The sequence below is a fragment of the Physeter macrocephalus genome, chromosome 6 (genome assembly GCF_002837175.3).
Source record: "Physeter macrocephalus isolate SW-GA chromosome 6, ASM283717v5, whole genome shotgun sequence".
Taxonomy (NCBI): domain Eukaryota; kingdom Metazoa; phylum Chordata; class Mammalia; order Artiodactyla; family Physeteridae; genus Physeter; species Physeter macrocephalus.
Window position 1 is genome coordinate 63198799 of NC_041219.1, and position 12625 is coordinate 63211423.

Sequence of the window (12625 nt, forward strand, 5' to 3'; positions counted from 1 at the left end):
AGCCCCTAATTTTGGCAGGGTTGCAAATCACAGGGCTCAGAACTGCTCGTCTAGGCAAAACTGTGATGCTCTCAAAGGTCCCCAACTCTCCTCACTGCTCTTTGGGCCTTGGCATCCCAAAGTTGTTCAGGGTCCTCAGGACAGACTGCCCGCCCCTCCACTTCCCTCTCCAAACCTGCTCTCGACTGTGTCTGAGGGCAGAAAACATCCGACGAATTTAGTCGCGTTAAGGTGCAGCGACTGATAAAACCCAAAGTGGTATTAGAGGCAGGGGTCTTGCATTTAATTGAGACATTAGTGATTTTTTAAAATATATTTTAAAAATTTCTTTATTTTCTTTATTTTTTTCCACTGTGTCTGGTCTTCTTTGCGGCGCGTGGGCTTCTCTCTAGTTGTGGCGTTCGGGTTTTCTCTCTCTAGTTGTGGTGTGCGGGCTCCAGAGCGCATGGGCTCTGTCTGCAGCTTCTGCGGCACGTGGGCACACGGACTCTCTAGCTGAGGCATGTGAGCTCAGTAGTTGTGGCGCGCGGGCTTAGTTGCCCCGCGGCATGTGGGATCTTGGTTCCCTGACCAGGGATCAAACCCGCGTCCCCAGCATTGGAAGGCGGATTCTTTACCACTGGACCACCAGGGAAGTCCCGGGACATTAACGATTTAATGTCCAATTGGAGGTTCTTTTTCTGGGACAAATGCTAAACCAGATGGGATGCTGGGATAAGAGGAATAAACCAGGCCTCGCCTGGACAAATGTGAACAATGGCCAACCTAACTTTCAAAAAAAGGACAATGTCTTAACCTAGGAATATGTATCTCTAGAGGTAGAACTGTGACACCAGGGCCAGCAGAAAGTTGCGTTAGGATGTAGGGGACTTCATTTATCTTGCATTGTTTAATTTCTACCTCCCCTACGTTAGCAGGGCTTCTTCTGATCTCCCCACACTGTCATTTCTGTTCTAACGTTACAGCAGTGTGCGCTGTGGTGTTGATCTAGAGCCTAGCACAGTGACCTACAGTAACAGTAAGAGTGTTAGTAGCAGGAATCCTGCTATTGCCCTCAGTGAACATTTGTTGAGTGAATTGGAACAAGTGAAAAAAACGAATTGCTCATTTTAGAATTTGGGTCCCAAATGGAAGAATGATATTTTACCCTTGCCAAAAAAAAAAATAATACGTATGTATATGAAGCTTACCAGTGATAAATTCTTGGCGAAAGAGCTATTTGAGACAGAATTTCCAGGAGGCAGGGTCAGAACAAGAACATTTTTCATATAGTCAGGGGCTGTAACATTGTCCATGAAGTAGTACTCACTGGAATAAAAAGTACAAGTTTCTCATGAAAATTAGATTCCTCCGAAAATAGAAATGGGGCTTCTACAATTCATACAGCAGCCTTGAAATAGTTTAAAACATCTTTTTCCTGCAAAACGTTCTACTTTTCCCAGATAAGTTTCTTCTACACCTGCTACCTTGAATAGCAGAAATTAGGCAGCTGTGGTTAACAAACACAAATGGAAAGGAAGATCAGAATACAGATACTTATGTGAGGAAGATTTTTGGGGGGCTCTGGGCACATAAGCTTGTTTTCAAGGCTTAATGACTTTTATACCTGGAAACTTTCTTTTCCTTAAGTGCTCATAACACTTGAGAGATTTAGGGATAGGATAGAGAGACATTTTATGAATTAAATTTACTTTCCAGATGGTGAAACATAAGCATGAAAAGACTAAGCATTTTCTCTAACACTGTAAGCTTCTTAACATTAGATTATTGGTCCTTGTATCCTCGACTCCTAGACAGTATCTGGTACCTTGTGGACCCTCAATACCATCTGGGATGGCACTGCCAATCATATGGGTCCCAAGCTTCCTAATCATTTTAATGTTTTAATATGCAAATAATCTAACAAGCTTGAACCGCTGTAACTAGGACGACCATCATTTAATAGGCAAACAGTAGGTGAACACATCTATGTACAGAGGACTGTGTTGAATAGTTTGCACGTATTGTCACATCTAATGCTAAAAACACCCTTATAAAGTAGACATTTTTATTCTCACTTTACAAATGAGAATCTCAAGATATACTAAGTAGTACCCAAGAGTCAAATGAACCAGAAGTGTCAGAGTTAGAATTTGAACCCAAGTTATGTCTAGTTTCAAATGAATCTATCTCATGATCATTCCGAAACAGACCCAGAGGTCCTTAGGGAATAGTGACAAAAGAATGCCAACACTTTGGCAGCTGATTGAGGATTTGCTTAAAATAAAATCACACCAGCCTGGTTACACTGAGGCCTCCTTCCAGAGGGCAAAGCAGCTATTGAAAGCAGCTATCAATGTGGTTGTAGGAATAAAACGTTGATCATTTTGCCCTCTTTTTCGTATTCTGCAGCTAAAAGGCTCGGTTGACTAAATTATCTTTGTGAACAAGATAGGCCTGCAGTTCCTATGCTTCATTTTTCTCAATACTGGGGCAAGTGCATTTAGTGTGGGTGAAATGACTAAGCAAATATAATATAGTGCAGGAAGAGCTTCTGGTCTGAATACGGACAGGGAATGATTAATGATCCAATCAGATAAGTGAAGTCATATGATCTAGCTGATGGGGCAAGGGACACAGGTGTACCAGCAACACCTTTTTTAAGCCTAATCTGACTCAGATATTACCTCTGCCCAGTTTGTTTGTGGGGTCTCCAACCATGTTAGAAAATGAGTAGTAAAAAGAGGGAATGTGATAAAAGGTAGTTTCTGTTCTCCAGAATTTTCTCCCCTTAGTTCCAGATAAGGGCAGAGGAAAAGATCACCACCCAGTGACTATACCACAGAGGGCAAAGAATAACTGTGTAAATCAAATTCACTTAACGGGAACTTTTCTGTTACCGAAGGTGGCTGAAGGAAAAATAATCTAGGACCAAAGGTCATTAGCAATTGAAGGCATAGATAGGGCCCACGTTCTCAGCAATATGATTGGGATATTAGTTGATTTATTACTGCCTGGAAAAAAAACACCTTAAAATCAGGCTGAAGACCAGGATCTTTGTTGAATGAGCATGCGGGTTTAATGGGGATTTCATAAAACTTTTGTATTTAGACATGATAGTAATGTCAAAGGTATACATCTCTGCTAAAGCTATAATTAATTAAATAAGAATGAGGGTGTGATAAAGAAGAAATGAAACACTGGTTAAAGTATTATCTTCATACAGAATCCCATTTTAGGCTGTGCAAAACGTGAGAAAAGAGAATATCTTGCAGAAACCCTTAGAGTATTTCCTTTCTGAAAGGAGGAGAGTTCTTCCAGATATTATACCTACTTGAATAAATCCACTAGAATAATGACAGTGTCTTCAGCCACTGCTCGGTCACCCTTGAGGACGTTGATGGTGTTTGGTGTACCACACATAACAATCACTGCAGGAGAGACAGCAAGACACGGAGAAAAATATACAATAGTCTACTCCCAAGCAGGAACGGAACCGGGGGCCTGAATTTGAACCCAGTAAGTCCATGCTACATTCGTATTTTAAGATTAACACCAGTTCCTCCAATTTACTCCCCGCTCCTTTTATTTTTCATTTACAGTCATAGAAGCAGAGGAGAACTGCATGGGATCTTAAAAAGAATCATCTAGTCCTTCCCCTTAATTTTATTGATTTAAGGAGACTATAGCTAAAATGTCAATGAGATAAAAAACTGGTGGATGAATAATTCTGATAGCCAAGTATTTGAGTCTGGCTTGGCGCTTATTCCATCACATGAGGCTGGAGTAGTTATAGAAGTTATTATCAGTGGTAAGTGAAGGGCACTGCCACTTGTAAAGTAGTTGGAAAAGATATAAATTAATGTGAGAATTTATGAAGTCTTTCTAAGCACCTTTCCTTGGGTTTTGGTTGCAGCTTCTTAGCTCAGAACTCAGTGATTTCAGTGATCGAGTTCCAGTCTGATTCTCTAAGCTCTCCTATCCACTGCAGCCAGATTTCCCAAATGCATGGCTTGATGAGTAAGATGAATAAGCTGGGAGACACTTCATTAGATCTGTTCACACACTGTGTTGTCCAGTTGAACTGTAAACACGTTAGGGACACGAATCATCTTATACTTCTTGTTCTCCATATCTTGGTTAACGTTTTGCATATGGTAGGCTCTTAATATGGCAAATGCTTAATTATAACAGCAAATGATATTTCAAGCGATACCAGGAAATCCTGACAAGCAAGAACATTTCCTCATAGAAAATTCCACAGTTGATTCCTTTGCTCCTGATATATTCTTATTTGCAAAAAGAATTCTGTGGAAAGTGAAATAAATCACCAAATAACTTAGTATCCCATTGGCCTTTCACACTTGGCCTATAACTGAGAGATCATTAGGCAGGTAAACTACCGACAGAGTAAAGCAAAGTGAGACAATCCTTGCCTATCTGGTAATTTTGCTTAAGGCTACATATCAATAAATACATCCTCTTGGTCACCAGGGGACCAGGGTTCAGAATATTTGAGAATTTGTCACAAATCCAACAATATATTAGATTGTGGTGAACTTAAAAAGCAGTTTACTAATGGTGGATCGTGATATCATTTTTGGCTTATAAAAGCTGGATTTTAGCATCATCATTACTTTCATAATGTTAATATATTTGCTCAACATTACTTTGCTAATTTCTCTCAGAGGATAAGGTTTTAATCAGCAAAAGGAACAGTATAACGGAGGTGCATGCAGCTACATATCTCTGCAAATATACAAAATATACAGTAACGACAAGAGCTCTGTGGTGGTAGATTTGTCAAAATGACTCATAGGGAGGTGGCAGTTGTGGGGATGCAGCTAGCCAAAAATTATCTTCATGTCTTCTTACCATTGCTTTTCCTGTTCTGGTCCAATAAGATACGCTGAAACTCGTTATCTCCTCTCAGCATCTCCTTGAAGCTAAGTTTCTGAGAAAAATAAGAAACTCCAGCCTCCAGAGCATTGAGGTACCTAGAACAGAAAAAAAGAGAAACTCTAAGAAATCAGCTTAGTTTCTTCATGGCTTTCCATGTTGTTTGCTCACTGTTTACAGATCTGTCCAGCGACTTATTCACCTAAAATTCATTTCTACCACTAACACCATAGACAATACACAACGTGATACCAATGGTTAGGACTACGGACATCTAATTCAGGGAAAGTTTTACGGAATCTTCGGGTATATACACAGACAGTAGACATTTGGCAAATCCCTTACAATGGCTTCTTGTTATTTGCTGAAGGAAGACTATTCTGCTTGTCCCATTATCACAGATAAATGGAAACTTTTGAATCTATAGTACAAAAATTCAGAGTTGATAGGAATAATTTCTCCTACTGTGTGAAAGGGACTTTTGTGTGCTCTAAGTTCATCCCGAAATTTCGAGGATGCTGCCTTAGGGTTGATTCTTGTGGTTCCCTGGATGTGTTTTCCCAGTGGTACCCTATTTTAGTCCTCTGAATGCTTTGGTGGAGAGCTACTGCAGACTCCTTCAAGAGATTCTTTCTGCCACCTTTGCTGGAGTTGTGTGAGCCTTGTGATTTTATTTTAGCAATGGTACCCAGTATCCTGTTCTCCCCACCACCCTTATTCCTCTGAAAAGCTGTGAGATAAATGATTTCTAACTCGTGTAGGACAGGCAGAATGCATATTCTCTGCTATCATATGTTGCACGGTAAAATGACAGCATTTACTTCTGGTTTCCCTTCTCCTTATCTGTAAAATGGAGATCACAGTACTTGTTCTCTTTTCTTTAGAGGGTTTATTTTCATCAAAATATATTTATTGGGACTTCCCTGGTGGTCCAGTGGTAAAGAATCTGCCTTACAATGCAGGGCACGTGGGTTCGATCTCTGGTCAGGGAACGAAGATCCCACATGCTGGGGCAACTAAGCCCACGTGCCACAACTATTGAGCTTGCACGCCTCAACTAGAGCCCGGGTGCCGCAACTAAGATCCGACGCAGCCAATAAATAAATAAATAAATAAATAAATAATAAATCTAAAATATATATATAAATATTTATTGCTAGGTCACTTACGCCATTTGGGAAGAATTAGAAAAAAATCTAGTCAATGTATTTACGATTACATAGACACTTTATGCCAATCACATTGAGACAATAAAATAAATCAGATCACTGTTAACTAAAAAACTCTATGAGAAAATGCAACTTTTTGAAAATACGTTTGAAAAACATTTATTCGGAGTTCTCAAGACATATAACACACTCCATATGATTCTTTTTTTTAATATGAAACATTAGCTGCACACCCTACAGAATAAACGTTCATTATTCAATTGAATCTGTAGAGCTCATATCCTAAGACTGTCAGCCTCAACATCAGACTCTCCTTCTTACACCACTACATTCTAGTAGTTAATAACAATTTGGGTAGAGGTCAGGAAGAAAACTGTGGCCACCTTGAATAACTCCATGCACTCCTTTTAGGAAATAAATATTAGGTAACTTTTAAAACATGTTCTTGAGAAGACATTTTTCATTTGCTGTACAGCAAAACTAACACAACATTGTAAATCAACTATACTTACTCCAATAAAAATTCTTTTAAAAAGAGAGACGTAGATGTGGAGAATGGACATGTGGATGCAGTGGGGGAAGAGGAGGGTGGGACGAATTGGGAGATTAGGTTTGACATAAATACACTACCATGTGTAAAACAGAGCGCTAGTGGGCACCTGCTGTATAGAACAGGGAGCTCAGCTCGGTGCTCTGTGATGACCTAGGTCGGGGGGTGGGGGTGGGGAGGGAGGTCCAAAAGGGAGGGGATATAGATATGTATATAGCTGATTCACTTCGTTGTACAGCAGAAACTAACACAACATTGTAAAGCAATTTTACTCCAATTAAAAAAAAAATGGCTTCAAACGAAAAAAAAGAAAAAGAAAGTGCTTAGTGCAATGTTTCGCAAAAAGTAAGGACTCAAAGAAAGTTGCTGTTAAAAAAAAAAAAGACATTTTTACCTGTTGCTACTGATTTAGATCATGAAATCAGCGAAGTGTTGTACACTTCCAAGTGAAATTTCAATTTGACCTAAAGTTAATGGGTATCTACTTCAGAGAGCTATGTTTAATATACCTAGTTCAAACAGGAGTAACAAACAGCCTTATCTAAATATATCTACAGCTTAAGAATGAAATCAATTAAATGTAAGCTATATACCACTTGTGTGTAAGAAAGTGGGCTGGTTTCCATTCCCAATGCTACTATTCATGGAAGGCATGTCTGATAATAACTAGTGGCCTGCTGAGGGTTTATGGCTTCTCTCTCCGCTAAGTGCCAGAAGGATATTAATGGTCCTGCTTACCAGAAACAGTCCTCAGACTCGGTACCATTCTTGAAAACATAGGCAGTGTTCCAGGAAGAAGTTTTGAATGGAAAATAATTGACCTTCCAAAAGTCAACCAAGAAGTACATCAACTTCCTAGCTGGAGACATCAGCCTGGTTAAAGTTTCTTTGTAGTCACACGACAATCCAAAACTTCCAGCTGAAATCATGGGATAGTTCAAATCTGTGTCAAGGCTATGCCAAGAGGTGAGAAAGAAACCAATATCAGGATTAACCTAAGTAGTACAAATAAGATCCCTCTTTAAGCTGTTTCAGCGTGTGGGTATAAATAACAAAAACGAAACAGGGTCATTCAAGCAGGTGTTCGATGTATATAGGTCTGTCCCTCATAGGTGAATCTAAAACAATATTTACTGAACGTATGCATACTCTGGGTGTTTTCTTGTATATGTGGCTTGGTTACTTCGATTTATTCTAAAATGAGTTGTCATTTGGGTTGTCCTAACATCTAGGCTAGGACATATGGACTTCGGGGAGTAGGGCAGGGAAAAAATAGAAAATGGGCCACCATGGCTACTACAAATGTTGTAAAGCCCAGAAGACGCCCTCTGCAGCTTCCCTCCATGCATTGCCTTATTTCCAGCTCTTCTACGGATGGCCTTTGAGACAGACATCACCTGAGGACCTTACTATTTTCCTTCCGCTGCTTGGCACACGGGTCTGCTTGTGGTCCCTTAAACATAGCAAGCTTTATTTTCTACCAGGGTCTTTACAGATGCCAGAAAGGCTGTTCCCCTCTGTCTTTGCCTGGCTGATACTTACTCATCCATCAGGTCCTTAATTAAACATCTCTTTATCCATCAGGAGAGCTTTCCTTGATAACTAAGACCAGGAGTCATGGGTGAGAACCTGTTTAATATCTGTCTCCTCCACCAGACTGCAAGCGTCACGAAGGTGGAATCACGCCCAGCTTGTTCACCGCAGCATTTCCGGTCTGCCTGCTTTATGTGTAGATGCTTAAGATGTATTTGATAAAGGGAGGAAAATGACCTCCCCTTCCATCTTCGCTGCTCCACTGAAAGGTTTCACTTGGGTGTCCTGCTTGCATTTCAAACTCCTCATGGCCACAGTTAAATTTGTCTCTTATTTTTGTTTCTCAAAACTGTTCCTTATCCTGATTTTCCCATTTCTTTTAGCGTTTTGATATCTCAAAGCCTTTTCAACTACTTTTCGTCCCACACTCCGATATCCAATCAGTTATCAAATGCTATTGATTCTTTTAAATATCTTTAAGGCGATCCTCCTATTCCAAGTCGACTGCTTTCTCACTAGTTCAGGATCTCCTCCTCCCCTGCTGATTTTCCTGTCCTCAGTCTCTCCTGGTGGGCTCCAGCCTTTCCTCTACACTGTCGCCAATTATTCTTCCCAAAGTTGAGCTGCTTCTGACGGCACTTCCCTGCAGTTTTAGTGGTTTCTGATGCAAATCTAATTAAAAACCCTTCCCTCACTTAGAACTCATGACCACCCAAATATGGCCCTATCTAATTTTCCTAGTTTTATCTCTACTACTCCCCTATACATCTCTTTCACTCCAGTTAATACAGACTTTCACAAATTTTCTACACTTCCCTGATGCTTTGCTTTTACATATACTTCTCCCTCTGCTGGCTGGGATGCTTAGCACCTCATCTCTACCCATTACAATTTAACCCATTCTTCAACACTCAACTCATATCCCATCTCCTTCATGAAGTCTTTCTCCTCTTGAAGCTTAATTCTCCCAACAAGAGGGACCATTTCCTCTGTGCATCCATAGCACCTTGCTTGTACTTCTCTAAGGGAACCTGTCCCACTCTGCCTTGTATTGGCCACCAGTGTCCTTGTCACCTTCTCTATTTTACTTAATTGTCTCCACTCTGACACAACAAAAATGCATCTTTGCACGTGGAAGTTCCTCATAAGTGGTGAATCAATGTTCTACTTCTCCTTTCCTTCTGAGCACACTCTCCAGCAATATCAGTAAATGGTCAGGTGAGATGACAGTTGGGCTTGAGCACAAGAGTAAGATTCTGTATTCGTCTGCACTTCGGTACAGAAGATGAGGTCAAATGTGCTTCTGTGGGGGAAGTGTCTATGGTCTGTGTGGGTGTGAACGTCTGAGTCTGTTTATACAGCTGGGTGGGAGGTGTGAGAAGCAGACTTGGCAACAGAAATTTCAGAAGTCTAATGTCTACCCTTCAAAACCTATTGCAAGGGTTCCTTCAGCCTAGTTTTCTCTGTGTAGACAAAGGGTGATCCTTGATTCACGGGGAGATGGAGCAGGTGAAAGAAAGGCATGTGAGAGAGATTACGATTGGGGGAGAGGTGATCTGGCAGAACAAAGTGTTTTGCAGTGAAGAGAATTACACTGGGTGAAATGATCGAAAGGGATGAGGGCGATTTTCCCAAAGCCAGGAAGTATTTTCACTCTAAATACAGTGGAAGCTTTTTCTTTTTTTTCTAAGCTGATAAGGGCACTGTGCAAAGTACTTTAGTATGTTATATATATAATCCTCAAATAGTGCTTTGAAATAAGAACCCTGCTACCTTCCCTATTCTTACAGCCCTAAGGAGGGAACGGAGCCCTGTTAACGCCCTAGGGTGTTGCACTTTCCTTTGTGTTTGGGTGCAGTCTGCCCATACTTCTGGGAAGATTTCCTTTATTCAACTCTCAAAATATCTAAGTTCACTATCTTCCCTGTTTCCTGCCTGGAGTCTAACTTTTCACCTCTACCTTTTTGCTTTTCAAGCTCAGATGTTAGTAACTGAACCGGAATATCTACTGTCATCCACCCCACACTGGGCAAAGGCAGAGTTACCCGGATGAGGGAATGACAGCTATAGAGAGACTGTAAAATACGAGGGCCCTGGCACCTTCAGTTGTATTGCCTTGGCTAGACTGCTGTTTGATAAATCATTTAAATCTTGATATGATGTCCTGACTTCAATTCACAGGGGCATGAAAACAACAACAAACCATACTACTTACTAAATCTGGAAGGTGGAATAGGTGCACGTGGGCCCCATGAGGACACATCCCATCTGTTTATCCCTCTGTAAGAGAAAAAAAATAACAACCAATTCCTAAAACTAAAACTATGAATCAATGCACAGGAAAGAACCAGCAAGGGGAAGACTCCCAGAAGGCTAGAAAGCGGGCCTCTCGAGATGTTAGAACGTAGAGCAGAAAGGAGCCGCGTGCATGTCTTGGGCTGGGCGAGGGCCAGCCGAGGGATAAAGGGGTCCGAGAGGGGAGAGGCTGCGGATGGAGGGAAGGGCATCCCACTGAAGGTGAGCTGACTGAACGTGAACCTGGCCTCTATCAAGAGGAGGCTGTCCAGTGGTGGGAGAGGGACTGGCAGACTGTCACATTAGCAGTGATCTGTAGGCCAAGGGCTGAAGAGGCTAGATTTGGAGGTGCTGTGGAGGGACAGGGCAAGTTTCGGGTTCAGGGAGAGCTACAAAGCTGGGCTGGAGAGAACAAAATGCAGTGTGGCTGGGTGGGAGACTATCGATATTAATTCCACTCCTTCTCAAGGGGAAACTGATTAGGAGCATTCCGTCGTTGGTGTTGGAGAATGAGGTGGGACCTCCCACCTCTGGAGAGGGACAGGGAGGAGGCACACCTGCTTATTAAACCCCGCTCGCTCGCTCCTCTCCCTCCCGTGATCAAGAATGACCACTTCCTGACAGGAGTGCGGCCAATCTGGTCGATGTGATGTTACCGATCAGAACTTCAGAGCCGTGGATCTGTGGCCAGTGCTCAGCTTCCTGGACGGCCTTCCCTCAGGTCTCTGTAGCAAAGGGACACCTCACACCCTACCTGCCTCTAGAGAGCCTGGACTACTCTTCAGTTCCAGAAAGCTCTGGTTGGGGATGGAGCTGGGAGGAGGAGCTAGGTAAGAATCTCTCTCTTCCCATTTCTAGGGATTGACATTACAGTTACTACTTTAAAGTTAGGTTTCAGATTCAGCCCTTAAGCAATAAACCTGCGACCGTGTCTATGGTGATGCCTTGTAACAGGTGTCTGGTGTAAGGCTTTAGAGTGTATGTTTTCATGGGGCACCTCAGATTTTTCTTGAGGGACACGAAGGCAAGCCAGTTAATACCAACATTTAAAATTTTTAAAAGTTCTAAAAACAGCTGAAAACAAAATAATTCCCCTCCATACCACTGAACGTGTACAGACAGAACATAGCTAAGGTTCTCCCCGCTTTCCTGGCTTCCTGGAGGGTGCTTGTCACTTGGGAAATAGACGGGGATACAGTCGGAGCACCCGGTCCCCAAATCACTCAGCTGCATAGCTGGAGGCGATGTGAGAGATCCTGGCGGGCTAGTGTCCAAGCTCACACTGTGGCCCTCCTGCGGCAGGAGGGTGTGAGCTGACTCTGCAAAGGCAGGTACTCACTGAAATCATCCTGAGTAGTTCGAGGCCTTCACAGGTGCTACTCCGGCAGTCACTGGACTTATAAATCATACCTTCCGAATAGATAAAGGTGGCATTCACGGTCACATTTAGGCCTATTATCCAGAAATGAGGGGAAAGAGAAGACTAGTGTTATTTCTCAGGAAGTTTATACCAGCCATGAGACTTTATTTTTCTACCTTTCTAGAAAAAGGAGATCTAGAGAGGTAAGTTAACTTGCTTAGGGTTACCAGCTGGCAGGTAGTGGAGCTGGGTTTTGAACATAGGGCAGTCTGATTCTAGAACCAATACGCTATAGAACAGTGGTTCTCAAAGTGTGTGCCATAGACCCCTGAGGCACCTTGAGACTCTTTCAGGAGGTCCATGAGGTCAAAACTATTCTACTATTTCAAGACATTCACAAGCATATAGTGAAGTTTTCCAGAGGCTACATAATATGTAGTATGGCAACATTTTAATGGCAGAAGCAGATATGAGAATCCAACCATTTTCTATTAAGCCTGATATTAAAGATTTGCTAAAATGTGAATTTCTGCCACTTTTCCCACCTACTTCTAGTTTTTGGTTTGAGAAATATGTAGTCTTTAATATGAAATTTTATTTATGTTAACAAATTCTTACAATTGTTATTTTAACTGCCTCAATAAGAAAATATTTTGAACATTTTTCAGTTTTAATTTCCCATATAATAAACATTGATAAACGTAACATAAACAAAACTCTTGGGCTTCCCTGGTGGCGCAGTGGTTGCGCGTCCGCCTGCCGATGCAGGGGAACCGGGTTCGCGCCCCGGTCTGGGAGGATCCCGCGTGCCGCGGAGCGGCTGGGCCCGTGAGCCATGGC

The 12625-nt window shown here is 41.9% G+C and overlaps 1 protein-coding gene across 9 annotated transcripts in view; it reads right to left on the reverse strand.

Annotated features, from left to right (window-relative positions):
* GUCY2C (guanylate cyclase 2C) overlaps positions 1-12625 on the reverse strand; it is a 132079-nt gene that overhangs the window by 72577 nt on the left and 46877 nt on the right. For all 9 annotated transcript variants that reach the window (XM_028491045.2, XM_055085484.1, XM_028491044.2 and 6 more), the window contains 6 exons: positions 11765-11877; positions 10346-10410; positions 7336-7551; positions 4855-4976; positions 3314-3410; positions 1191-1308 (listed from right to left, as the gene is read on the reverse strand). In XM_028491045.2, the coding sequence (XP_028346846.1) occupies positions 1191-1308; positions 3314-3410; positions 4855-4976; positions 7336-7551; positions 10346-10410; positions 11765-11877 (731 nt within the window). The remainder of the gene's footprint in view (positions 1-1190; positions 1309-3313; positions 3411-4854; positions 4977-7335; positions 7552-10345; positions 10411-11764; positions 11878-12625) is intronic.